This window comes from Dendropsophus ebraccatus, chromosome 3 (assembly GCF_027789765.1).
Source record: "Dendropsophus ebraccatus isolate aDenEbr1 chromosome 3, aDenEbr1.pat, whole genome shotgun sequence".
In the NCBI taxonomy this organism is placed as follows: domain Eukaryota; kingdom Metazoa; phylum Chordata; class Amphibia; order Anura; family Hylidae; genus Dendropsophus; species Dendropsophus ebraccatus.
In genome coordinates, this window is record NC_091456.1 from 89906887 (window position 1) to 89934859 (window position 27973).

The window sequence follows — 27973 nt, forward strand, 5'->3', positions numbered from 1 at the left end:
TTCCCCAATAGTAAAACTTAACTTTTATTGCAATTAATTAAAGATAATTTCACCAGTGTTGACGTGTATTTACAGTGCTCGCTTTAAAATAGGTGTGCAGCTTGTGGTTTACCTTGAAGGTATTTGTATAGTCTATATGACTGTGCTATATACTTGCAAGATTCTACACCGGTGTATTAATAATTATGCGGTGAATCCCGCTATAGTAATTACCAGGTTAATACACCTCTATAAACACCGGGAGGTACCGATAACTCTCCGGTATTTTAATAAAGCAAGTGGTGAGCAGTCACCTGTTGAGTATGTACTATCTTGCGGTATGTACAGACAGTGTGTACAACTTTGCAATGTATACCGCAGGGTTGAGACACGTAACGCTCCCGTATGTGTCTCTATGGATGCACAGCGAGCTAGAATCAGTGTATGTCGGCACTTAGAATACGGGCGCGATCTTGAGTTACTGCACGTAGTATCGGGTAGCTATCCCGGTTACTCGGCTTGATCGCCCCAAATGAGCCCGGACACGATCTTTAGCTAAGCGCTGCCATCTATGTAGGTGCCCACTAGTTGTACAAATACAAGGTAAATGCTGCAATCACCTAATCTAAAATTCCATGCCTTTCCTCCTAACTAGTTTCATCAGCTCCCTGACGTTATCAAAGTACAATTGGCAATGGCGGGCGGCCGGATAGTAGGTCCTATTTAAACCTTCCCTTTCTGGCGTCACCCGTGGTCAAATGACGGACAGCCTATGGGCTAGTGTGAACAGGTCTCGTTACTTGATTGATGTGATGGTCAATGTTATGATTGGTTGGTGTGGATGCAGTTTGAATATGACAGTGGCGGGGATCTTCCTTAGGTACCGCCTTTGGTCCGTTTGGGTTACTGCGCATGTGTTAGGACTTAGTTTTTGGAGTGGATGTTTTTTCTGCGCATGATTTCGCTCTTAGATTTTGAGCGCGTGATGTCTGAGTCTATTGCGCATGTATGGGGACTTAACGTATTTCTGGTCCGATTGAGTGTATTGCGCATGTATGGGGACTTAACATATTTTGGTCCGGTTGAGTGTATTGCGCATGCGTTTGGACTTAGCTTATTTTTATATCAACCCGTTCGTCAAGAATTGGGGATAAGTGTGTACGTTAGCTCTCCCTTTTTTTTGCCTTTTTTGCTGTCCTCTGCGCATATTTCTTGACCTCAAGGGTTCGAGCAGATCTTGACTTTGTATATTTAAAACAAGTCATCTGTGATGGTAAGTATGTGTCGAAGTTCCCTATGTTATTTTAAAATGTATCTTTGTTCATCACATCCATTAATGTGTACTATAAGTTCATCGTTGCAGTGTTCACATCTCATATCTTGAACAAGTGTCATAATTTAGTTTTTTTGTGTCATCTGCCGTATGGTGGGAGATGACTTGGGTAGTCCGTACTTGACCTAAAAGAGCCTGTTTAATTACTGTCTGATGTTCATTGAGGGTTCACATTTCAATTTTTACAGGAAGGGGGTGAAGGTGAAGCCTTCATTCAGCCCTTGCGGAGACAGTGTTCTCAGTCTATGGATCCATCGAGTCTCAGCTTGTAATAATTTGATGTCCAAATCGCCTTTGCGTTGTCCTAACTTGATTTGCTGGATGCCCCAGAAGGTAAGTCCCTTGGGGTCGCCATTGTGTTGTGTATTAATATGTCTTGCAATGCTGGTATCAGTTTTGGTCCTGATGTTACTGAGATGAGATCCTATACGGTACCGAAACTGCTGTATGGTTTTGCCTACATATATTAGACCGCATGGGCATCTTGCTGCATATAAAGGAATCGTATATGCAGCAAGATGCCCATGCGGTCTAATATATGTAGGCAAAACCATACAGCAGTTTCGGTACCGTATAGGATCTCATCTCAGTAACATCAGGACCAAAACTGATACCAGCATTGCAAGACATATTAATACACAACACAATGGCGACCCCAAGGGACTTACCTTCTGGGGCATCCAGCAAATCAAGTTAGGACAACGCAAAGGCGATTTGGACATCAAATTATTACAAGCTGAGACTCGATGGATCCATAGACTGAGAACACTGTCTCCGCAAGGGCTGAATGAAGGCTTCACCTTCACCCCCTTCCTGTAAAAATTGAAATGTGAACCCTCAATGAACATCAGACAGTAATTAAACAGGCTCTTTTAGGTCAAGTACGGACTACCCAAGTCATCTCCCACCATACGGCAGATGACACAAAAAAACTAAATTATGACACTTGTTCAAGATATGAGATGTGAACACTGCAACGATGAACTTATAGTACACATTAATGGATGTGATGAACAAAGATACATTTTAAAATAACATAGGGAACTTCGACACATACTTACCATCACAGATGACTTGTTTTAAATATACAAAGTCAAGATCTGCTCGAACCCTTGAGGTCAAGAAATATGCGCAGAGGACAGCAAAAAAGGCAAAAAAAAGGGAGAGCTAACGTACACACTTATCCCCAATTCTTGACGAACGGGTTGATATAAAAATAAGCTAAGTCCAAACGCATGCGCAATACACTCAACCGGACCAAAATATGTTAAGTCCCCATACATGCGCAATACACTCAATCGGACCAGAAATACGTTAAGTCCCCATACATGCGCAATAGACTCAGACATCACGCGCTCAAAATCTAAGAGCGAAATCATGCGCAGAAAAAACATCCACTCCAAAAACTAAGTCCTAACACATGCGCAGTAACCCAAACGGACCAAAGGCGGTACCTAAGGAAGATCCCCGCCACTGTCATATTCAAACTGCATCCACACCAACCAATCACAACATTGACCATCACATCAATCAAGTAACGAGACCTGTTCACACTAGCCCATAGGCTGTCCGTCATTTGACCACGGGTGACGCCAGAAAGGGAAGGTTTAAATAGGACCTACTATCCGGCCGCCCGCCATTGCCAATTGTACTTTGATAACGTCAGGGAGCTGATGAAACTAGTTAGGAGGAAAGGCATGGAATTTTAGATTAGGTGATTGCAGCATTTGCCTTGTATTTGTACAACTTGTGGGCACCTACATAGATGGCAGCGCTTAGCTAAAGATCGTGTCCGGGCTCAATTGGGGCGATCAAGCCGAGTAACCGGGATAGCTACCCGATACTACGTGCAGTAACTCAAGATCGCGCCCGTATTCTAAGTGCCGACATACACTGATCCTAGCTCGCTGTGCATCCATAGAGACACATACGGGAGCGTTACGTGTCTCAACCCTGCGGTATACATTGCAAAGTTGTACACACTGTCTGTACATACCGCAAGATAGTACATACTCAACAGGTGACTGCTCACCACTTGCTTTATTAAAATACCGGAGAGTTATCGGTACCTCCCGGTGTTTATAGAGGTGTATTAACCTGGTAATTACTATAGCGGGATTCACCGCATAATTATTAATACACCGGTGTAGAATCTTGCAAGTATATAGCACAGTCATATAGACTATACAAATACCTTCAAGGTAAACCACAAGCTGCACACCTATTTTAAAGCGAGCACTGTAAATACACGTCAACACTGGTGAAATTATCTTTAATTAATTGCAATAAAAGTTAAGTTTTACTATTGGGGAAATACAGGTATTCTGCCAATTGGCACAAAATAAAAAAATGTTTTAAGAAGTTTGGCAGCCCACAGATGGTTAACAAATTATTGATCTGATTTTTCACCAGTTATGAATTGTATTTGACATCCTTAAAATCTTGGTCTGGCAATCATTTCTTATGTACTACGGCTTACACTGTGCCAACATATTTCACAGCACTGTAGATATTGCAATGCCACCAGTCCTTGCACCCAAAGGGCTCAGTCTATTTCTCTATCTCGGACCGAAATCAGAAAGGCTTTATCTTTTGAGACGAGAGAAATTGTGCAAAATGTGTTGGTTCCCTCGCCCCCTTCACACGTCCGTGTCAGTTTTTACTGTCAGGAAATCCTGATCAGGAGGTCTTAAATGTCATCAGGAAAGTATCAGGATTTCCTGACAGTAATCCGTTTTTACCATCAGGAAACCATCAGGAAAAACCTTCAGGATTTCCTGATCAGAAGAAAAAAAGGGAGATGTAGTTCTGCAAACTGGATGGTCACAGCTTGCAGAACTACAACTCCCATAATGCCCGGCTGACAGGTCATGTTGGGAGTTGTACTTCTGCAGCCTGTGGCCATCCAGGTTGCAGAAGTACAACTCCCATCATGACCTGTCAGCAGGACATGGTGGGAGTTGTACTTCTGGGGGGGGGGGGAAGGCGATCTCACCTGTCCTGGTTCCTGGCCTTCTGATCTGGAACCGGGTGAGGATACAGCGGTGCCGCGGCGGTCCGGGGCGTGTGGGGTGTCGGGCTGCTAGACGTGGAGTCCGGACGCGGGACGCTACTGAGAGAGGTCCGGGGGGGGGGGGGGAGGCGGAGGTGCCGCTACTCTGATACTCCGAGCGCCGGAGGGGGGGGGGGGCCGGAGGGGTTTGCTACTCTGAGCTCCGGGAGGGGTTTGCTGGGTGAGCGGTCGGGGGTGGAGTGGGCGGAGGGGGTGCCGCTGGGTGCCGGGCTGCTACTCTGAGGTCCGGGGGGGTGCCGCTGGGTGAGGACTCCAGGCGCGGCACCAGGAAGCAGGAGGCCGGGGACGGCAGCAGCAGATGAACACCAGGGAGGCTGGTGAGTCATGCGGGTGGTGGTGGGTGCGTCGGTAACCCGGAATCGCGAAATCGTGATTCCGGCGCCCCCGTAGGCTTCTATGGGGGCGTCAGGGCCGGAATTCCGGATAAAAATAGGACATGTCCTATTTTTTCCGGAGCTATTTTCCGGAACGGACACCCTTCCGGAAAAATCCGGAAGGGTGTCCGTAACCAATTAAAGTCTATGGGTCCGGAAATCCGTCCGGATTTCCTGATAGGAAATCCGGATGGTTTTTCCGGACGTGTGAAGGGGGCCTTAGCAAAGTACCAGTGTGTTTAGGAAGCCCAAGTCGAACCAAGCATCTGTGTATTGCTACTCCTGCTATTACTCTCCAGCCCACGCCCCATCTACTGCCCTTAAAGTCCAGTCCTTACTGAGTTATAAATAGAAACATGCAATATAGTTTTACCTCCATTAAAGGGGTAGTCCAGCAAAAAAAAAAAAATCTTTCAAATAAACTGGTGCCAGGACTGTATGTCCTGCAGGGAGTGGCATAGTGTCTCTTACCTTCCTCCTCTGTGCAGTTAGTCGTGTGTTCCATGCTCCGGTAGCTACTGCAAGAAGTATACTGTAAGTAAAGTGTTATATAGACGTGCCTCAATATTATCTCACTGCTATTTGACTCAAAAATACATGTCTTTAGAGTTCTACAGATCCATCTGGAGCACTCATGGACCTATTTCTGATACGTCCCAGTGCAGTATTACAACATACAGTTAAGTACACCTTTTTGAGTCCATTAGCAGTGAGATAATACTGTGGCAGGTATATATAACTCTTTACTTACAGTATATTTCTTGCAGTAGCTACTTAGTGTGTCTTCCCATATACTGCTACCTTTTGCACTATTACACTCTCACCCCCTGCATATTTTAGGAGGAGGAAGGTAAGAAACACCTTCCTCCTCAGCGTCTCCTGTGCAGTAGGGACATATCAGTAGGTTACATTTGTTTTACCTGCTGATAGTCCCACTTTAAAAAGCTCCACTGATTTTTCTTCAGCTTTATTGTAACCATAAACCCTGTCTGCAGGTTTGTGTCTTTACTATGTTTGGGAAATATATTTAACCATTGCTTGGACTTTAAAGATTGCAATAGAAGTATAGTAATTTCTTCCCCCTCTGACCTGTAGGTATACAGCTGGATCTGTATTAGAAATATACTAGCAATGACCATTTCAACGAATCCTACTGCTTATAATGCTTTTATATGTATAGCGCAGACTTATTCCGCAGCACTTTAGGGCTTACAATCTAAATTCACCTTAGGGCTTACAATCTAAATTCACCTATCTGTATGTATTGGGAGGAAAACAGAGTATCTGGAGGAAACCGACGCAAACATGGAGAGAACATACAAACTCTTTGCAGAAGTTGCCCTTAGTGGGATTTGAACCCAGGACCCCAACGCTAACTTCCAAAGCACAACTAATATGTGGGAGTTTTATACACTGGAGAGCATATGTCATTGTGTAGCATGTAAAGCTGACTGTACTTAAGGCCCCTATATGCTAGAAAGAAAAGTCAGCTGGACCAGCCTTGTTTAGTGTTGGATATCAGTTGCTTTTTGAGAGCCAAACCGCTGTCAAATGAGTCTGGCAGTCGGTTACCCCTTTCTCCATTCAGAACACATAAATGATTGACTGAGCCAAGCATTCATGTGTTTGGTTGGCCTCTTTTGCATGTGGATTGGTGCATTTATTTGACTACCTGGCTCACAGCCAAGAAGTGGTAAGACTGGTTCCACATAATTCCCCCAAAGCCTGGTATTCCTAGAGGTACATACAGATTTTTCAACCTGTTGGTAATTCTTGTGCAGAAAGAGTTTGATTCAGAAATATATGTTCTTCTATCATACATGGCCATAAGAGTTAATTTTAAAGCGACTCTGTACCTACAATTTGACCCCCCAAACCACTTGTACCTTCGGATAGCTGCTTTTAATCCAAGATCTGTCCTGGGGTCCTTTCGGCAGGTGATGCAGTTATTGTCCTAAAAACAACTTTAAAACTTGCAGCCCCGTGCCCAACGGCCGGGGCTTAGAATATCTGTGCCCTAACTTTGCACCACCCCTCCGTCCCTCCTCCCCACCCTCTTCATAATTAGGAATGCCACTGGAACATTTTCTCCTGTCTGAACATTGCACAGGTGCCTTAACTATCTAGCCCATGTTCAGTATTCACACAGCTGATGAATAGGAGACAATCTTCCTGGAGCATTCCTAATGATTGCAGGGAGGAGGGACAGAGAGGTTGTGCCAGCCTTATGCATACACAATCTAAGCTTCGCCCGTAGGGCATGGGGTTGCCAGTTTAAACATAGTTTTTTAGGACAATAACTGCATCACCTGCCGAACGGACCCCAGGACAGATCTTGGATTAAAAGCAGCTATCCGAAGGTACAAGTGGTTTGGGGTGGGGTGGGGGGTCAGATTGTGGGTACAAACTCGCTTTGAGGGTACAAACCCACTTGACGTATTTGTTGCGTGAATCAGTCTTAAAAATAAGCAGGCAAAACGCAGGTTGGCTTTATATGATTGTTCTGCATTAAAATACGCAATTGCGTATTTTTGAAGCGTGAAGCTTGTTGTTAGCAAAGCAACAGTTGTTAACAACCTGTGCGAAAAACGCATGTAGCTTCACGCTTCAAAAATACGCAATTGCGTATTTTAGTGCAGAACAATCGTAAAAAATAAGCAGGCAAAACGCAGGTTGGCTTTATACGATTGTTCTGCACTAAAATACGCAATTGCGTATTTTTGAAGCGTGAAGCTACATGCGTTTTTCGCACAGGTTGTTAACAACTGTTGCTTTGCTAACAACAAGCTTCACGCTTCAAAAATACGCAATTGCGTATTTTAATGCAGAACAATCATATAAAGCCAACCTGCGTTTTGCCTGCTTATTTTTAAGACTGATTCACGCAGCAAATACGTCAAGTGGGTTTGTACCCTAAGGATGTTTAAACCTTATCCTTGAAATAATCATTAGAAATTAGTATTTTTGTGCTGATGTCATTAGTTTTGAGAATCATATTTATTTGCAAGAACCAATTTAACTTCTTAACCTGTTATGCTACTCTATAGAATGTAGGAATGACTGTTGTCTGGCTGGGCACCGCCTGCTTTGGTGTGTAGATTTGATGACCCTTTAGTACATCCTGCTGTAGGGACAGACCACTGGAAACATTTTGCCTGTGATATACTGCCCCAGTAAGGCTGGGTTCACACTACATTTTTGCAATCCGTTTTTTGCGAAAAACGAATGCAACTGTGTGCATCCGTTTTGATCCGTTTTTCCATTGACTTCCATTAAAAAAAAAAAAAAAGGTTTAAACGGATGTTTTTTTTTTTTTGAAGGACACACAAATTAGGCCATCCGTGTTTGTGTCCGTAAAAAAAAAAAAAAAAAACACAGATCCAATTTGATCTTTTCTTTTTTTTTTTATAATGGAAGTCAACGAAAAACGGATCAAAACTGATGCACACAGTTGAATCCATTTTTCAACAGTTTTTCATCCGTTTTTGTGCAAAAAAACTGATTGCAAAAAGGTAGTGTGGACCCAGCCTAAGGGCCCTATTCCACCGGACGATTATCGTTCAGATTATGGTTAAATCATTTGAATCTAAAGGATAATCATTCGATTGAAATGCAGTTAACGATTAACGACCGAACGAGAAATCGTTGATTGCTTTATAAGACCTGGACCTATTTTTATCGTTGCTCATTCACAAAACGTTTGCAAATCATTCGCATTGAATAAGACGTCGTTCGGTCGTTCTTAGTAGATACGAACGCAATAGCGAAGAAAAAACGATCGCAAATACGATCATAAGTAACGATTATCGTTCCATGGAAATGAGTGAACGTTTTCAGGTCTTTCGCAATAGCGGTCGTTTGAGATCGCTAATAGTTAACGATTATGCAAACGATAATCGTCCGGTGGAATAGGGCCCTAAGGGTAGCATAGCTTAAAGGGGTTATCCAGCGCTACAAAAACATGGCCATTTTCTTCCAGAGACAGCCCCACTCTTGTCTCCATTTTATGGTGCGTTTACACAGGAAGATGTATCTGACAGATTTTGGAAGCCAAAACCCAGAATGGATTTGAAAAAGGGAAAAATCTCAATCTTTATGACCCGTTCCATGTTTATGGTCTGTTCCTGACTTTGGCTTAAAAAATCTGACAGATAAATCTGCCTGTGTAAACGCACCATTAGGGTGCCTTCACACCTACCGTATCGCAGTAGAAAATCCGCTGCGGATCCGCAGTAGATTTAACTAAATGAATGAACACAGCATTAAATACGCACTGTCAAATCCGCTGCGGATCAGCAGCAGATTTGTAAGTGCGGATTTAGTGCTGTCTTCATTCATTTAGTTAAATCCGCAGCGGATTTTCTACTGCGATACGGTAGGTGTGAAGGCACCCTAAGGCGGCGTTTTGCTGCTCAGTTCCATTGAAGTGAATGGGGCTTAATTGCAAACCGCACCTGAACTGGAGACAAGATTTGTGTTGTCTCTGAAAGAAAGTGCCCTGTCATGATCCATATAGAGTGCTTTTAATTTATCTTTCTAGGTCTTTCTTCCCTTTCATTAGCTATCTGTGCCATTAGTGTCAGTACACAATGTGCTAATAGGACCCAGATAGCCAAGGGGGCAGTCACCACTGCTCTTCAGTGTGAGAATTGAGCAGTGGTAACCACTTATTTGGCTATCTGGGATCTCAGTAGAAAATGAATAAATAAAAAGTGGGTAATGCAACGTCTCAACATACTTTTTTTTTTTTTTACTTTTTTCTTTATCCCTATAAAAGATTACTATTTACTAACTTTATTATATACTTTTAATGTATAAGCATACTGCTGTATACTGTGCCTTGGCAGCAGGCAGAAAAGACAGCCCTGGGGTCCTTTCTAGGTCCCAGTGCTGCCTGTGGAGAATTTCCTTGTGTCTGATTGCGTCACTGGGGACACACAGTGGATAATCCTGTTTGATAGTACCACAATCACGGAGTGCGGCGCTCAAAGGGTAAAATGGGCAGGATTGGCCATTCCTCCAACTCTGCTCGTGCTCCGGAGGATACCAAAGAACTGGAGCTGTATGTGACAGCTCTGGTTCTTGGTGCAAGTGCAGCTTTTAGAGCAGAGTGGTGGTTGGTAACCTATATGGTGAGCTATCAACAATGGGAGGGAAGTAGCAGCATACCAGGAGAAGGAGGCGAGTTTGCTAAATTAATGTATTTGCAAAAATATTTAAACGACAAGACTTACGAGTGTTTTAGCTGAGCTGGGAATATCCCTTTTAGGGCGGGTTCACACTACGGAATTCTCGCGGACAATGTCCGCGGAATTCCATCAGCTGTCCGCCCGCACATCTGGGCACCTTTCCGCCGGCCCCATAGACACCATTCTATGGGCCGGCGCATTCCGCTATACGCTGAAAGAAGTGTCATGGCACTTCTTTTAGCGGATCGCGGAATACGCCGGCCCATAGAATGGTGTCTATGGAGCCGGCGGAAAAGCGCGTGCCCGTGTGGGCGGACAGCTGACGGAATTCCGCGGACATTGTCCGCGAGAATTCCGTAGTGTGAACCCGCCCTAACATTGTATACTGTTCCTAAATATAAATTTTCTTTTCTCTAAACTTCAGTGTCTTCCCTTCATTCAGACCTATGTGCTTTATAAGTGTTCTGAGGAACGTAGTTACTTCAGCTTATTATTTATGCATGATGATTGAATGTCCTGGATGGATTACAAGCCGGCAGTGTATAATGGGATCATATTATGCTTCCCTTTTGCACAGCTCACTTACAAACCATAACTTTAACTATATTTTCGGAGAGAGTCTGACCTTTTTATATTGTATCTTGAAGAAATTTTCAGATCACAATATAGAGTCGGACCATTGAAGCCTTTGTTCACACTAAGTATTTTTCAAACTTTGGAAAACTGCATGTAATAAGTGTGCTTTTGGATTTCAGTGCTGGTATGTTGTAGTTCACACTTTAAATTTTGGTCCACATTTCTTTTCCTGAAAGTGACATGTCCCTTACACAAATTCCAGGTAGCCAAGATGTGCATTAGTACTGAGTTTGAGTGGTTTGCTAAGAAAATTGCCAAGCTTCTTTAGCATTGGCATTTATTTGTATATGCTCTTGTAATGTTCTTTTTTCCTATAAAAGTGTATGACAATGACATACACATTAACCCCTTAGCGACCCATGACATATCTGATATGTCATGGTGCCGCGCAGGGTGTTCAGAGAGGGGTCCTGCCGGGACCCCGCTCTGAACGGCGCTGATCCCGGCTGACATGTGCAGCCGGACAGTGCCTCTATTAGCCGGCGCGAGTCCCTGACAGCTGCACTTACAGGCTTTCCTCCGTGTATCCCTGGTGTCTAGTGGGACGGATCTCCTCACCCCAACTGCCCCCCCCCCCCCGCGATGCGATCACGGGGGAGATCCGTTCTTCTGCCTGTGCCGGGCCTCAGCGTCGGAATGACGCTGATCCCGGCTCGGCAATAGATTGCTATGGCCTGCAGCAGGCCATAGCAATCTATGACCGATCTAATCGATCTTTGCTGTGTATATACACAGCATTGATCTCTATGAGAGACCAGTGCTGTCTATATACAAGTCCCCCAGGGGGGCTTCTAGTTACAGTAAAAATAAAAGTAAAAATGTTTTTTTATTAATAAAAAATCCCCTCCCCTATTAAAAGTCCAAATCACCCCCCCTTTTCCCATTTTATAAATATAAATAAATAAACAAATAAATAAACATGTTTAGCATCGCCGCGCGCGTAAACGCCCGAACTATTGGTTAATCACATTCCTGATCTCGCACGGTAAACGGCGTAAGCTCAAAAAAGTTCCAAAGTGCAAAATTGCGCATTTTTGGTCGCATCAAATCCAGAAAAATGTAATAAAAAGCGATCAAAAAGTCGTATATGCGCAATCAAGGTACCGATAGAAAGAACACATCATGGCACAAAAAATGACACCTCACACAGCCCCATAGACCAAAGGATAAAAGCGCTATAAGCCTGGGAATGGAGCGGTTATAAGGAACATATATTTGTTAACAATGGTTTGAATTTTTTACAAGCCATCAGATACAATATAAGTTATACATGTTATATATCGTTTTAATCGTAACGACTTGAGGAACATGCATAACAAGTCAGTTTTACCATATGGCGAACGGCGTAATTCCAAAACTCCCCGAAATCAAAACAAATTCCTTTTTTTTTTTGTAAGTTCAGCTTTGTTTTACAGCATGATAACAACAACAATAAAAGGATTGTATATTGCAAACTTGCTTTATATTACATCTACTGTTGATTTAAATTTTGAAAGTTATAACGACAGCGACACTTAAAGCTTATATTGCTCTATGTTAAAGACAAGTGTCCATTATCATTTTGTGCTCTTTTTGTCCATCAAACTTTTTTGGGATTATCCAGACATATCAGTTTTCTTCCGGAAACAGCCCCACATCTATTGTCCGGATGCATATGGTATTAGAACTATGCTGCACTCACATAGAACCGAGCTGCAATACGACACACAAACTGAGGACAAGCGTGGTGCTGTTTCTGAAAGGAAGCCCGGATAACCTATTTATATAAAACGTCATTATCTCAAGGGGGTTGTCTCAGTAACAGAATAGGTCTTGCCTGTTCCCCTCTCTGGCTATCATTTGTACCTTTTGTACATCTCAGAAGTATACTTCCAAGACAAGTGGCAATGAGCACCAGGGAAGCAGAACAGGTAACAGCCCCATTTAACCCCTTAAGGACGGGGCCCATTTTCGTTTTTGCGTTTTCGGTTTTTCCTCCTTGTGTTTAAAAGGCCATAGCACTTGCATTTTTCCACCTAGAAACCCATATGAGCCCTTATTTTTTGCGTCACTAATTGTACTTTGCATTGACAGGCTGAATTTTTGGTACACTACGAAACCAGAAAAAAATTAAAAATTTTTTCTGGATTTGATGCGACCAAAAATGCACAATTTTGCACTTTGGGATTTTTTTGGCGCTGACGCCGTTTATCGTGCGAGATCAGGAATGTGATAAATTAATAGTTCGGGCGATTACGCACGCGGCGATACCAAACATGTTTGTTTATTTATTTATTTGATTACTTTTATTTAAAACCTGGGAAAAGGGGGGTGATTCTGACTTTTATTAGGGGAGGGGGCTTTTTACTATAAACAACACTTTTTTTTTTTTTTTTTTTTTTTACACATATACTAGAAGCCCCCCTAGGGGACTTCTAGTATATATACTTTGATCTCTCATTGAGATCTTTGCTGTATAGATATACAGCAAAGATCAATGAGATCGGCACTCGTTTGCTTTCGGCTGCTGCAGCCGGAAACAAACGAGTGCTGAGCCGGGGACGGCGCCATCTTGGACGAGTCCCCGGCCGGCATCAGACAGGGAGATCGCTCCTCCGGGACGTTGTCCCGGAGGAGCGATCTCCCCCACTAGACACCAGGGAACGGTTGCCTCCGGTAATCAGAGGCAGCTGTCAACACGCGGCACCCGGGACCGCGGCGCTTCAAAGCGGGGTCGCCGCGCGGCCCAGCTTCGAAGTGCTAATGAGGACCTATGACGTACGGGTACGTCTTATGTCCTTAAGAGGTTAAAGTGTCACTGTTGTTGTAACTTTCAAAATCTAAATAAACTGGGTGTAATATAAAGCAAGTGTGCAATTTACAATTTTTTTCCCAGTTATTATAGGAAACAGTAAGGTCCAGTGCACACGGCGTAAAACTGGCGGAACTCTCCGCGGCGGAATCTTGCCAGCCTCCGTGTCATACTGGCAGTCTATGGGAGGCTCATGCTCCTCCTCTCTACGCGCTTCACTGCTCGAAAGAATTGACATGTCAATTCTTCCGTGCAGAGAGAAGAGCTGCGTGAGCCTCCCATAGACTGCCAGTATGACACGGAGGCTGGCGGGATCCATGTGAACTGGCCCTTACTGTGTTTAGGCTCTTAGGGGAATAAAGAGACGAAACACAGGAAGTCCCGGTAATCTGAGCGCTCACAGAGGCAGTCATTTGATTTATGGTCACATGGAGCCATGACGCTCTGTACTGGCCAGGACTTCTTGCGTATAGTCTTTTTTTTTTGACCAGCACAAGACTAAAAAGCTTCAGGAGACTGGATCTGGATACAAGTAAGTATAGCTTTGTTATAAAGCATAACGACTGAAAAAAAAAATAATAATGAATGTAAACTTGCTTTTTTACATCTAATGGTGTGTTTACACAGATTAATCTGAAAGATTTTTGAAGCCAAAGCCAGGAATGGATTTAAATAGAAGAGAAATCTCAGTCTTTCCTTTATGACCTGTTCCCTGTTTATAGTCAGATAAATCTGTCTGTGTAAACACACCATTAAAAATGTTCATTCAAGAAAATTAAGTCCGCAATGTCTAATCTCTCCTGATCAAATATTTGCCAAAGTTTATCAATCTAAGGCCCCTTTTACACGGGGTGATGCAGAAAAGCAAGGGAGCACCGACCTGTCAGGTCAGTGCTCGCTTGCTCCTCTTTTCTCACTTGCTTCCGGCGCTATTACACGCGTTGGTAGCGAGTAGGTAAGAGTCCGGGCAGCCCATAGAAGATAGTGGCGGTCTGCTGCTGCCTGTCCTATTTTAAGGAACGACTGCAGCATATTGCTGCTATCCTGGTCGTTGAACTTTCAACATGTTGAAAGAGAATGATTGTTGTCTTCTATTATATGAAGCAATTATCAGCCGAATACGGCCGATAATCGTTTTGTGTAATAGGGCCTTCAGGTGTCATTCGCACATCCGTAAGTCTGTCCACTCCCTTAGTTATGTAAAGCACTATAGATGTGCATCCCTAATCATCCTCAGTGCACTAACCCATTCATAGTGAATGGTGATCCGTATTCGGACCCGTCTGTTTTTTTTTCGTGGCACAAACGGATATGTAAACGGGCAATTCAAATGAATGGGTCCCTGGGTTGTGGATGCATACATAATGGCAATGTTTTGGCCCCTGTAGATCTGGGCCTGTTTTGGCTTATGTAAGGTCTGGTTTTGAAGGACTAAAGCATTGCCATTTTTGCATGCGGAAGATTTGGCATGGATGAACTAAATGCATTGCATCCATCGTAGTCCCTGTTTAACCTATCCGTTGGTAGCTTTTCACATGAGTCTGGCCATTCGCTTATATTTGCTTCCAAATAAGTCATTACATACCGTATGTTTGTGTCTGGAAAGGACTACCTACTCCTACACATTTAGCGTCTTCTTATTGGTGTGTGAGGCAGATGTGTTGTAAGCCAGGCAGCTCCTGAATCCCCATTTGTATGCATGCTTCTGAACCTGCAGCCTTTTGGCTAAGTTGTGGGAGGTTACTTTCAAATTGAAAATTTCTCTTGATGATGATGATGCAGCAGCATTATAATAGACACATTTAACCACCATTGTTTCAGCAGGAGCTGGATAGAAATTGGTTTAATGCATTTTCTTTCAGGGGAAAAGAAAGGGGAAATGCAAACAGGTTTTTTTTTTGGATTTCAAAGGCCTTGAATTGGTGTTTGCATAACGCAATTTGTATTTAAAAGGAGTTCATGTAGTGTTCTGGCTTTGACATGCAAATGGTGTTGAAAATTCAATTTGAGTAACTTTGATGAGATTGCTGTGCTTGGTGTATTTCCACAGTAGTTATGTCAGCTGAGATGCTTCCATTGCATCGGGACTTTTCTATCTCATATACAACGTTCATTTTGCTTATGGAAAGGAAAACAAAGCATGAGCTTACAGAATGAGATTTTACACGGAATGACTATTTTGCAGAAGCGGCTTTTCATTTTTGTTTTTATCCACTGTGAAGTTATTAACAGAGTTGTTAGTGGTAGAAGTAGCCATACCAATGGGCAGACAAGTTTGCAGTTGGGTGGTATTTGGGAACTATGCCTAAGGGTGCGTTCACACGTACAGGATCTGCAGCAGATTTGATGGCGCAGATTTGAATCTGCAGCAGATCCGCAGTAGATTTGATGGCCCAGAATTGATTTGCTTTGAATCTGTAGCTTCAAATCTGCGCCATCAAATCTGCTGCAGATCCTGTACGTGTGAACACACCCTTAAAGAAGCAGTACACAATTTTTTTTTATTGCAGTATTTGCAGGGAAAAAAGCACTTTATAAGCATTTCCATTAATAAGTGTATATTGGGGATTTGTATAATGTTTGGGGGGCAATACCCTCCTGATCCCGCCGGGTCCCACTTCCTGATCCGGTCCGGTCACGGACATATGAGCGCCCGAAGCCCGGCGCGCGCGCTCACAGGAGTGTCCGACGCTCATAGAGAATGAATGGGGAGTCCGATGCTCCATCATTCTCTATGGGCATCGGACTCTACTGTGAGCGCGCGCGCCGGGCTTCAGGCGCTCATATCTCCGTGACCCGACTGGATCAGGAAGCAGGACCCGGCGGGATCAGGTGAGTATAGGGGGCTGTAACGGGGGGTCGGGAGCCTGTCACCCCGGCACGGGGGGGGGGGACAGGTCCTCTTTAATAAAAATTTTCGCCGGACTTCTCCTTTAAGGATTGAGGGTAGTTTTGCTAGAATTTCTTCTTCATATCTGACATTTGATCATTCATCTTGTTACCATGCATAGCCATAAAACTCTTATTTGTAAAGCAGTAGAGGCCTCTGTAAATTGTATACAATAGAGGTGCCCTTATTTTACAGTGTTGGAGGTGCCAGCACATAAGGATGACATTGTTTCAGCAACAAGCTGTCAGTTCAGCAAAAGACTGTGTGCATTTCATCCCCGCATACATGCACAGTCTCCATTTCTTATAGACTAAACACATTAAATCTTTTGCTGTGCAGGGTGTGCATACATACTTTGTGAGAATCCCTATGCACGATAATGTCTGCAGTTATCCATAATTCTTTCCTGTCTGTAGCACTTTAATAGAGAAATTATTGTATGCTTTTGTTCTTTAAACATTAATCAGATAGGAAGCTACCGCTTTATCCTCCGTATGCTAAATTGAGGTTACAGGGTGGCACAATGCCTAGCTGCAGCAGTTAGAAATGGACAAAATAGGCCATGCTGCCCAAATTCTGCACAATAACTAATCACATGGGGGCTAAATAACCTTATTTCTATTTGTCATGCATATTTTTATAGTTATGCAGTATTATAGAGGTTTGTCCTGCATCCTTTTTGATTTAGTACGTTTTCATGTGTTTCAGAACGAAGACAGTCCCAGTCCAAAAAGACAGAGACTATCAAATTCAGTCTTTGATTACACAGCGCCATCACCTGCACCATCACCGCCAATGCGACCATGGGAGATGTCATCAAATAGGCGGCCTCCTTCGGCCCGACCCAATCAGCACCATTTCTCAGGGGAAAGATGCAACACTCCTGCACGCAACAGAAGAAGGTATTAGTAGTTGGGAGCCTCAAATAACCTGTTTATACCAACAGTCTGTAGCCATAAATGAAATCTTATAGTTTTCCCTTTACAGTGGAGGAATTGCTTCTAAGCATTGGCAAATGAAGTTGCTGTCACAAAATTCCTGGTGGTTCTCTGGAGCAATTCCCCAGTTGCTGTTGTTGAAAGAGTTGCATCACTTTATTTCCTTGTAGCTTAGAAGATGATGTTGTGTAGTGTGGTTAGATTGTTTACATGTTGTGTTAGTTTTAATGTAAGTTAAAATATTTCTACTACAGATATTTGTAAATACAACTTATGCCACAGTTTTTTTTAAAATAATGCTGAGGCTGGTAAGCAAGAAAAAAAATAGTAAGGCCCCCTTCACACGTCCGCAAAATCCACCCGGATTTCTTATCTGGAAATCCGGACGGATTTCCGGACCCATAAGATTACATTAGACACGGACACCCTTCCGGATTTTTCCGGAAGGGTGTCCGTTCCGGAAAATAGGTCAGGATTTTTTAGATCCTGTCCTATTTTAATCCGGAAACCCGGAACGGACGCCCCCATAGAAGTCTATGGGAGCGCCGGAGCTCCGGACGCTTTCCTGATGCTCATCAGGAACGCGTCCGTACCTCCGGATAGCCTGAGAGAGCGCCCCCCGCCGTACCCGTGAAGCAGGTGCCCACCGGGACTCTGCACCCCACGCCATGCCCCCACCCCCCTCCCGTGAAGCAGGTGCCCGCCGGGACTCTGCACCCCGTGCAACCACTGCTTCCCTAAACAGGGACAGGCCATAATGGGAATTGTAGCTTTGCAACCTGTTGTTCTCCCTGTTACTGACAGGCCATAATGGGAATTGTAGCTTTGCAACCTGTTGTTCTCCCTGTTACAGAACTACAACCCCTATCATGCCCTATTGGCAGTTCATAATGGGAGATGTAGTACTGCAACAGATTAGAGGATGACACAGTATAGGAGGGGGGAGGCAGGGGCACAGTAGAACTACATCTCCCATCATTGTGTGGTAATATGCATCACAGCACATAATGGGAGTTGTAGTTCTGCAACAGATAAGAGGATGACGTGGCATGAGGGGGAGAGGCAGTGGCAGGGTAGACGAGGGGGAGACAGTGGCAGGGTAGACGAGGCGGACGCAGTGGCAGGTTACACGAGGGGGGCGCAGTGGCAGGTTACACGATGGGGGCGCAGTGGCAGGTTACACGAGGGGGGCACAGTGGCAGGGTACACGAGGGGGGCGCAGTGGCAGGGTACACGAGGGGGGCGCAGTGGCAGGGTACACGAGGGGGGCGCAGTGGCAGGGTACACATGGGGCGATGTGGGTACTTGATGTATGTTGGCATACTAGATCATATTGAAATCACTTTTTTTTTTCTCCATCAGGAAATCCCGAAGGCTTTTCCTGATGGTTTACTGATGGTTTACTGAAGGTAAAAACGGATTACTGTCAGGAAATCCTGATACTTTCCTGATGCCTTTTGAGGCCTCCTGATCAGGATTTCCTGACAATAAAAACTGACACGGACGTGTGAAGGAGGCCTTAGATTTCCTTACCGCTGTCATGCATTAGTTTCCTTTGTCTGCTTTTAAATAATGTGTAGAAGCAGGACCTTCCCGCTCAGCCATTAACTCTTCTTTTTCTCAGGAGCCCCAGAATTTAAATTTAAAATGTGGCACAATGGAGTATCCCTTTAAATATCTTCAAAATACATGATTCAATGATGCTCTTACATTTTGCACACTCAACATACTGATGATGAACCCAGCAATCCCTTAACCCCTTCCCCCAGGGATATCATGAAAAGCAGTGCCTTTCTGCCTCATGACGTTCCTGGCCTCATTCTGTCCCTGCCTCCCCCCTCTGTCCCTAGCTGGGATTGGGCGTCGAGAAGAGGCTGCCGCACATTGCCTCCTCCCGCCACCACATTGCCTCCTCCCGCCACAGCTCCCCCCCCCCCCCCCCCCATTCACCCCGGCAGTTAACCCCATAGACCCACTGTGGCAGGGTTCTGATTGTAAGTACTGTATGAGCTGTCAGAGTGTAACACTGAGCAATTGTAGGTGTGTGTGTGTGTGTGTGTGTATATATATATATATTTATTATATATATATTTATTATATATATATAAGTAAAAAGCCGCATGCAATAAATAAAATAAACTAATTAATAAATACATGAATATAAATATATACATTCTCCATTTTAAATGATCCTCCATTAACCTCTTAAGGACATATGCCGTACGGGTACGGCATACGTCCGCAAGAGGAGTTAAGAGAGGGCCGTGCCGTGAGCCTGCTCTGAGCTGCCGTGATCCCGACTGCTATCTGCAGCACGGGACCGTGGCTATTAGCGGGAATGGGCGATTGCCGCTCCCACTAATTAAGACCGTTAGATGCAGATCTCAAACATGACAGCTGCATCTAACTGCCTTCTATGCGGCATTCTCTGGGGTCTAGTGGCGGGATTCCCCCCCCCCCCCCCCCCCCCCCCCCCCGATGCGATTGCGGAGGGGGGATCCCTTCATCTTACCAGGCCTCAGCATCGAAATGACGCTGATCCCAGCTTGGTAATCTATTGCAATGGTTTGCAGCAGGCCAAAGCAATAGAGCACCGATCTCATGGATCATCTCATGTAATACAAGTACGCTGATGTACTTTATGGGAGATCAGTGTAGTTGTATTAGAAGTCCCCAGGGGCACTTCTAATCACTGTGGAAGTGTAGAAAAAATTGCACATTTTTGGTCGCATCAAATCACGAAAAAGTGTAATGAAAAGCGATCAAAAAGTCGCATATACGCAATCAGCTCCATAGACCAAAGCATAAAAGTGTTATAAGCATGGGAATAAAGCAATTTTAAGGAACATTTTTTTTCTGTAGAAGGTTTTATTTTATTTTTATTTTTTTAAAGCCATCAAATAATATAAAAGTTATGCAAGTTGCATATCGTTTCAATCGTACTGACTTGATTGATGGATTGCTAATTGGCAGGGTCCCTGGAGTCAGACCCCATTAGAGATTTATGGCCCGACCTGAGGATAGGCAATCAATTAAGTCTTGGATGATCCCTTTTAAAGCATTGCTGTCATTTGAAAAAAGGGGAGAAACGTTTTGGCGTGTCAAACAGATATCGAAAGTTTGGTCAGGAACTCTTACCTAAAAAAAAAATATGCCCCAAACTGCTACAAGTTTATTGCCAGTATTGTGGAAGCATAGGCAGAGCACATCTGTGCCCTGGCCGCGCATCTATAACACTTTAGAGCAAAGAGCAGAGAAAAATGCCGTGTGAACCTAGCCTAAAATAAATGGATACCAATAAAAATCCTCAGATCATGGCATAAAATATGTCCCATAGAGGGGTTATAATTAAATAAAAACAAAATTATATGGAACAGAATAAAGCAAATGTAAACATATTCACTTTTAAAAGTAGCAAAATGAAATCAAAATTATATCAATTGGGTATTGTCATAATCATACCGACCCACAGGATACAGATAACATGCTACTAACTGAAACATGTTTTTTTTTTTCCCCCTAATGTGTTTCTGTGTTCTGATTTATTTATTTATTTTTCCCTCCATTTGGCTGCTGGAGAGGATGATGGCAGGGGGATGCTCAGTTTTCCTCCAGTGCCCTGTGCCCCTCAGTGTCCCTCTGCCATCATCCTCTCCAGCAGCCACAGCCCGCACAGCTTTGGGAGTTGGGTCGTGACATCACCATTTTATCTAGGAGGTGAAGCCTTGATGCAGTAATTTCTCATAAGTGTATATTGGTGATTTGTATAACTTGGGGGGGCAATACAATACTTATATAAAAATTTTCTCCAGACTCCTCCTTTAAACTTGGTTTAAAGAATAGACCATTTTCTGTTGATGCATTGCCTTGAGAAAGAGACTTTTGTTCATTTTAAAACAATTCATTTATCTACTTCATAGCCCTCCGGTCAGACGACAAAGAGGAAGAAGGGATAGACTTTCTCGTCACAATTCCATTAGCCAAGACGAAAATTATCATCACCTTTCCTATGGTCAGCAGCCGACAGTAGAAGAACCCAGGGCTTTCCACCCACCGAATGTATCCCCACGTATGCTCCACCCTGCTGCACATCCACAGCAGAATGCTGTGATGGTTGACATTCATGAACAAGTAAGACCTCTTTCCAGTAATGGTTAGATACACCATTGGCTTACTTCTGTTGGCGCTATACAAATAAATATATTATTATTAATAATTAATAATAATATTAATAATAATAATAATATTAGATGCTGTTGACATTTTTTTAGATTTAGTTACTAGAGATGAGCGAACCTCAAGCATGTCCATCCGAACCCGAACTTTCGGCACATGATTAGCGGTGGCTGCTGAAGTTGGATAAAGCCCTAAGGCTATGTGGAAAACATGGATATAGTCATTGGCTGTATCCATGTTTTCCAGACAACCTTAGAGCTTTATCCAACTTCAGCAGCCACCGCTAATCAAATGCCGATCGTTCGGGTTCGGATGGACTCGAACCCGAACCCGGTTCGCTCATCTCTATTAGTTACATTAAAGGGAATCTGTCAGCAATTTTGAGCAACTAAAACTACTGACACCCAGGGACAGATAGTTGCAGGGGAGTGAAACAATACCTTAGGTCTTCACCAGTTGTCAGCTGGCTCTTTGATGCAAGTAGCTGACTGTATTCCTACCTTCTTGGCTCTGTTGTTCATGTGTGATGTAAAGCTCTCACTGTAGGGAGCGCCATGCATAAAAAGCTTGCCTCTTTGACACTTGCATTGGTGTAGAACAATGTTTATCTTAATCATTACTGAGACTTGAGGTATGATTTCACTAACCTCTCTGACAATATTATTGGGCTTAAAAAAAGAAAAAATTGGCAGCACATCTATGTTTATCGTGTGTACATTGGGGGGATTATATACGGAAAAAGCTTGCCCCTGTGGTTTGCTGTTGCACTTTCTGTTTTTTGTCAACATTGTTGGGCTGTCAGCACTAGAGATGAGTGAATTTACAGTACAAACGAAGCGACTCTCTTAGTTAGCTCTGCAATCTGCTTATCAGCAAGCTAACTTTAAAGTCCATGTTGGCCCTGCCTGGGTGCCTGAAAAAGAAGTTTCCCAGGACTGGATGCAGTTTTTTCAGGCATCTGAGATGGAGCGGCATGGACTTCAAAAGCAGCAGGCTGATAAGCAGATTGCCGAGCTAACTAAGCAAGTTGCTTCGTTTTTACTGTAAATTCACTCAGAATGGTAGCTCAGAACTGCTGACAGACTCTGCTTAACCCCTTCGCGTCCCTTGACATACCTGGTACGTCATGGCGCGAGGAAGTTTCAGAGAGGGGTACTGCTAATTAAGCATTTAAATGCAGCCATCAAACCTGACAGGTGCATTTAAATGCACTGCTCCTGGTGTCTAGTGGGATGGATCCCTTCCCTCTGCAATGCAACTGTGGGAGGGAGATCTGTTCTTCGGCCCGGGCCGCAATGATGCTGATCCTGACTGCAATACATTGCTCCAGGCTGCAGCAGCCCGGAGCAATGTATCACTGATCTAATGGATCAGTGCTGTGTATATACAAGTCTTCTAGTTAATGTTATTAACAAAAAAACTTTTTTTTTTTTTTTTTTTTTTTTTTTTTAACCCCTTGCCGCAAAATGACGTTTGGGAAACGTCATGTAAAGCAGGTAGTTCCCGCAACATGACGTTTCCCAAACGTCATGTGTTCCCTGCCTCCCCCCGCTGTCCCGAGGCGAGATCGGGCATCGGGAGGAGGCTATGTCACATAGCCTCCTCCCGCTGCCTCTGCTCGGAGGGGAGCCGCGCTCCCCCCGGGCAGTTAACCCCATAGACGCCGCGGTCAATGCGACCGCAGCGTCTATGGGGATATGTTTGCATTGGGAGGCGATCGGGCGGCGGGAGGGGGCTGTTGCATGTTGCCTCCTCCCGCCGCCACTACAGATCCTCCCCCGGCAGTTCCCTTTCCCCCTCCGGTACTGGCGGATCGCCGCTATTACCGTTATAGCGGCGGTCCGCCAGTACCGGCGCCGCCGCTGCATTTCATCTCCCCCCACCGTGAATCCACGGTGGGGGGAGATGAAATAAGTATTAATCAGACCTCAGATCAGCCCCCTTGTGGCCGATCACTACCCCCCCCCCTCCCCGGGCGGCCATCAAATCCAAGATGGCCGCCCCCATCGCTGCGAATAAACGATGTTTGTTCGCAGCGATGGAAATAAAAAATGAATGAAAACCCCATGCTCTCCGCCACCGGAGGTAGCGGAGAGCATGGGGCAGTGATCGGGGACCCCCCCTGTGGGGTCCCGGAACAGGCGATCGGCGGTATATACTATATACCGCCGATCGCCTGTTCCCAGTGCTGCCCGGCACTTTTTATCCCCTGTCACCATAAATCATTGGTGACAGGGGATAAAAAGTGTCACCGTCCCCCCCCCCAAGTCGCCCCCCAGTCACCCCCGTCCCCCAGTCACCCCCCCCTTCCCCACATACGTTACCGGATCCTGGAGCTCCGTCCTCCTCGACGTCCTGACTGCTTCTGATGTGCGCATGCGCGTCAGAAGCAGTTAGCTCTGAAAATTTAAAGTGACAGAGACCAATTTGGTCTCTGTCACTAAACTATGATTACTGTGATAGAAAATATCACAGTAATCATAGTAATACAGTGAAAATGAAAGTGAAAAAAGTACAAGTGAAAAAGTGTAAATGTGAAAAAGTGAAAAACATACAAACAAAATAAAACACACTTTTTATTATAGTAATAATTGCGTTTTACTCCCAGATTACCCGTAACCACCGCAGGTTGCCCATATCCGCCCCAGTTTGCCCGTAACCACCGCAGGTTGCCCGTATCCGCCCCAGTTTGCCCGTAACCGCCGCAGGTTGCCCGTAAACACGCCAGATTACATGTAACCACCGCACGTTGCCCATAACCACCACATCTTGACCGTAACCACCCCAAATTGCCAGTGACCCCCTCCAGATTGCCCGTAACTACCGCACGCTGCCGCTGACCACCGCACGTTGCCTCTGACCACAGCACGTTGCCCCTGACCACCGCACGCTGCCATTGACCACCGCACGCTGCCTCTGACCACCGCACGTTGCCTCTAACCACCGCACGTTGCCTCTAACCACCGCACGTTGCCTCTAACCACCGCACGTTGCCTCTGACCACCGCACGTTGCCTCTAACCACCGCACGTTGCCTCTAATCACCGCACGTTGCCCCTGACCACCGCAGGTTGCCCCTGACCACCGCAGGTTGCCCCTGACCACCGCAGGTTGCCCCTGACCACCGCACGTTGCCTATAACCACCGCACGTTGCCTCTAACCACCCCAAATTGCCAGTGACCCTCTCCAGATTGCCCGTAACCACGCCAGATTACAGGTATCCATCCCAGATTACCTATAAGCACTTCAGTTTATCCGTAACCACCCCACGTTGCCCGTTACCACCCCACGTTGCCCGTAACCACCCCGCGTTGCCCGTAACCACCCCATGTTGCCTGTAACCACCCCAGGTTGCCCGTGACCACCCCAGGTTGCCCGTGACCACCCCAGGTTGCCTGTGACCACCCCAGGTTGCCCGTAACCACCCCACATTACCTGTAATCTAATTTTTTATTGTATTTTAGTAACTGCGCTATTCTAATAACTATTACTAGCTGCGGTTTTGCTCCAGCAAATTGGCGCTCCCTTCCTTCTGAGCCCGGCTGTGTGCCCATACTGTGGTTTATGCCCACATATGGGGTACCGTTTTACTCAGAAGAAGCTGCGTTACAGATTTTGGGGTACGTTTTCTCTCCTGTTCCTCGTGAAATTAAGAAATTTTAAACTAAACGAACATATTATTGGAAAAATTCGAGTTTTTCATTTTTACTGTCTTATTTTGAATACTTTCCTCTAATACCTGTGGGGTCAAACCGCTCACTGCACCCCAAGATGAATTCTTTCAGGGGTGTACTTTCCTAAATGGGGTGACTTTTGGGGGGGTTCTCTTCTGCTGACACTACAGGGGCTCTGCAAACGCACCTGGCGCTCAGAAACTTCTTCGGAAAAATCTGCACTGAAAATGCTAATTGGCGCTCCTTCCCTTCTGAGCCCGGCTGTGTGCCCATACAGTGGTTTATGCCCACATATGGGGTATCGTTCTACTCAGGAGAACCTGCGTTACAGATTTGGGCATGCAGCCTCTCCCCTGTTCCTAGTGAAATTGAGAAATTTCAAACTAAACGAACATATTATTGGAAAAATTCTAGTTTTTCAATTTTACTGTCTTATTTTGAATACTTTCCTCTAATACCTTTGGGGTCAAAATGGTCACCACACCCCAAGATGAATTCTTTGAGGGGTGTACTTTCCAAAATGGGGGGACTTTTGGGGGGGTTCTCTTCTGCGGACACTACAGGGGCGCTGCAAACGCACCTGGCGCTCAGAAATTTCTTCAGCAAAATCTGAACTGAAAATGCTAATTGGCGCTCCCTTCTTTCTGAGCCCTCCTGTGTGGCCATGCAGTGGTTTATGCCCACATATGGGGTACCGTTGTATTCAGGAGAACCTTCTTTACAAATTTGGGGGTACTTTTTTTCTCTTGTTCCTCGTGAAATTGAGAAATTTCAAACTAAACAAACATATTATAGGAAAAATTCAAGTTTTTCATTTTTACTATCTAATTTTAAATACTTTCCTCTAATACCTGTGGGGTCAAAATGGTCACCACACCCCAAGATGAATTCTTTGAGGGGTGTACTTTCCAAAATGGGGTGACTTTTGGGGGGTTTCTCTTCTGCGGACACTACAGGGGCGCTGCAAATGCACCTGGCGCTCAGAAACTTCTTCAGCAAAATCTGCATTGAAAAAGCTAATTGGCGCTCCTTTTCTTCTGAGCCCGGCTGTGTGCCCATAGAGTGGTTTACACCCACATATGGGGTACCGTTGTATTCAGGAGAACCTTCTTTACAAATTTTGGGGTACTTTTTTTCTCTTGTTCCTCGTGAAATTGAGAAATTTCAAACTAAACAAACATATTATTGGAAAAATTCGTGTTTTTCATTTTTACTGTCTAATTTTGAATATTTTCCTCTAATACCTGTGGGGTCAAAATGCTCATCCTACCCCAAGATGATTTCTTTGAGGGGTGTACTTTCGAAAATGGGGTGACTTTTGGGGGGATTCTATTCTGCGGACACTACAGGGGCTCTGCAAATGCACCTGGCGCTCAGAAACTTCTTCAGCAAAATCTGCATTAAAAAAGCTAATTGGCGCTCCTTTACTTCTGTGCCCGGCTGTGTGCCCATACAGTGGTTTACGCCCACATCTGGGGTACCGTTGTATTCAGGAGAACCTGCGTTACAAATTTTGGCATGCTTTTTTTCTCATGTTCCTTTTGAAAATGAGAAACTTTAATCTAAACGTATATATTATTTGAAAATTTAAATTTTCGATTTTTTTACGGCCTAATTGTAAATACTTTCCTCCAGCCCCTGTAGGGTTAAAATGCTCATTATACCCCTAGATTAATTCTTTAAGGTGTCTAGTTTCCAAAATGGGGTCACTTATGGGGGTTTTCAGTATACAAGCCTTCTAAATCCATTTAAAAAAAGAACTGGTCCCTAAAAAAAATCAGTTTTGGAAATTTTCACAAAATGTGATAATTTGCTCATAAATTTCTAAGCCCCGTAACACCCTAAAAAAGTAAAATATGTTTCCCAAATTATGCCAGAATAAAGAGGACATATTGGTAATGTGATTTAGTAACTAATTTATGTGCTATGACTTCCTTTTTTAGAAGCAGAGAATTTCAGAAGTTCATAAAATGCTAAATTTTCAAATTTTTCTTGATATTTTGATGTTTTTCACAAAAAATACACAAAGTAGTGACCAAATTTTGCTACTAATATAAAGTGCCATATGTGACGAAAAAACAATCTCAGAATCGCTAGCATACGTTAAAGCATCACTGAGCTATAAGCGCATAAAGTGAGACAGGTCAGATTTTGAAAAATGAGCCTGGTCATTAAGGCCAAAACAGGCTTTAGAGGCAAGGGGTTAAATCCCCTCCCCTAATAAAAGTCCAAATCATTCCCCTTTTCCCATTTTATAAATACATACGAATAATCAACAAACATATTTGGTATCGTTGTGTGCGTAATCGCCTGAGCTATTAAATTATCCCATTCCTGATCATGCTTGGTAAACTGCATAAGCGCCCAAAAAAATCAAGTGGTCACATCAAATTCAGAGAAATTGTAATAAAAATTTATCAAATTGATATATGCAAACAAGGTCCGATAAAAAGAATAGATCATGGTGCAAAAAATCACACACAAAAGCATTATAAGGATAAGAATTGAGCAATTTTAAACACATTTGTTTTTGTTTGTTTTTTTAATAAAGGTTTTATTTTTTTTAAAAGCCATCAAATAAAATAAAAGTTATATAAATTACATATTGTTGTAATTGTACTGACTTGAGAAATGTAGATAACATGTCAGTTTTATCATAGGGCAGACGGCATAAGCACGAAACTCCCTGAAATTAAAACAAAGTCCTTTTTAAAAAAAATTTGACAGCAAATGATTTTTTTCCCAGTTTGCAGCATATTTTATGGGTAAATTAAGTCTGTTATTGGAAAGTACAATTGGTGCCGCAAAAAATAAGGGCTCATGTGGGTCTGTAGGTGACAAAATGCAAGCACTATGGCCTTATAAACATAAGGAAGAAAAAACAAAGTGCAAAAATGAAAATTGGCATTGACCTTAACCT

The 27973-nt window shown here is 44.0% G+C and overlaps 1 protein-coding gene across 3 annotated transcripts in view; it reads left to right on the forward strand.

Moving 5' to 3' along the window:
• Positions 1-27973, forward strand: part of RNF38 (ring finger protein 38) — a 256727-nt gene that overhangs the window by 212601 nt on the left and 16153 nt on the right. For all 3 annotated transcript variants that reach the window (XM_069962196.1, XM_069962197.1, XM_069962199.1), the window contains 2 exons: positions 16974-17167; positions 21124-21334. In XM_069962196.1, the coding sequence (XP_069818297.1) occupies positions 16974-17167; positions 21124-21334 (405 nt within the window). The remainder of the gene's footprint in view (positions 1-16973; positions 17168-21123; positions 21335-27973) is intronic.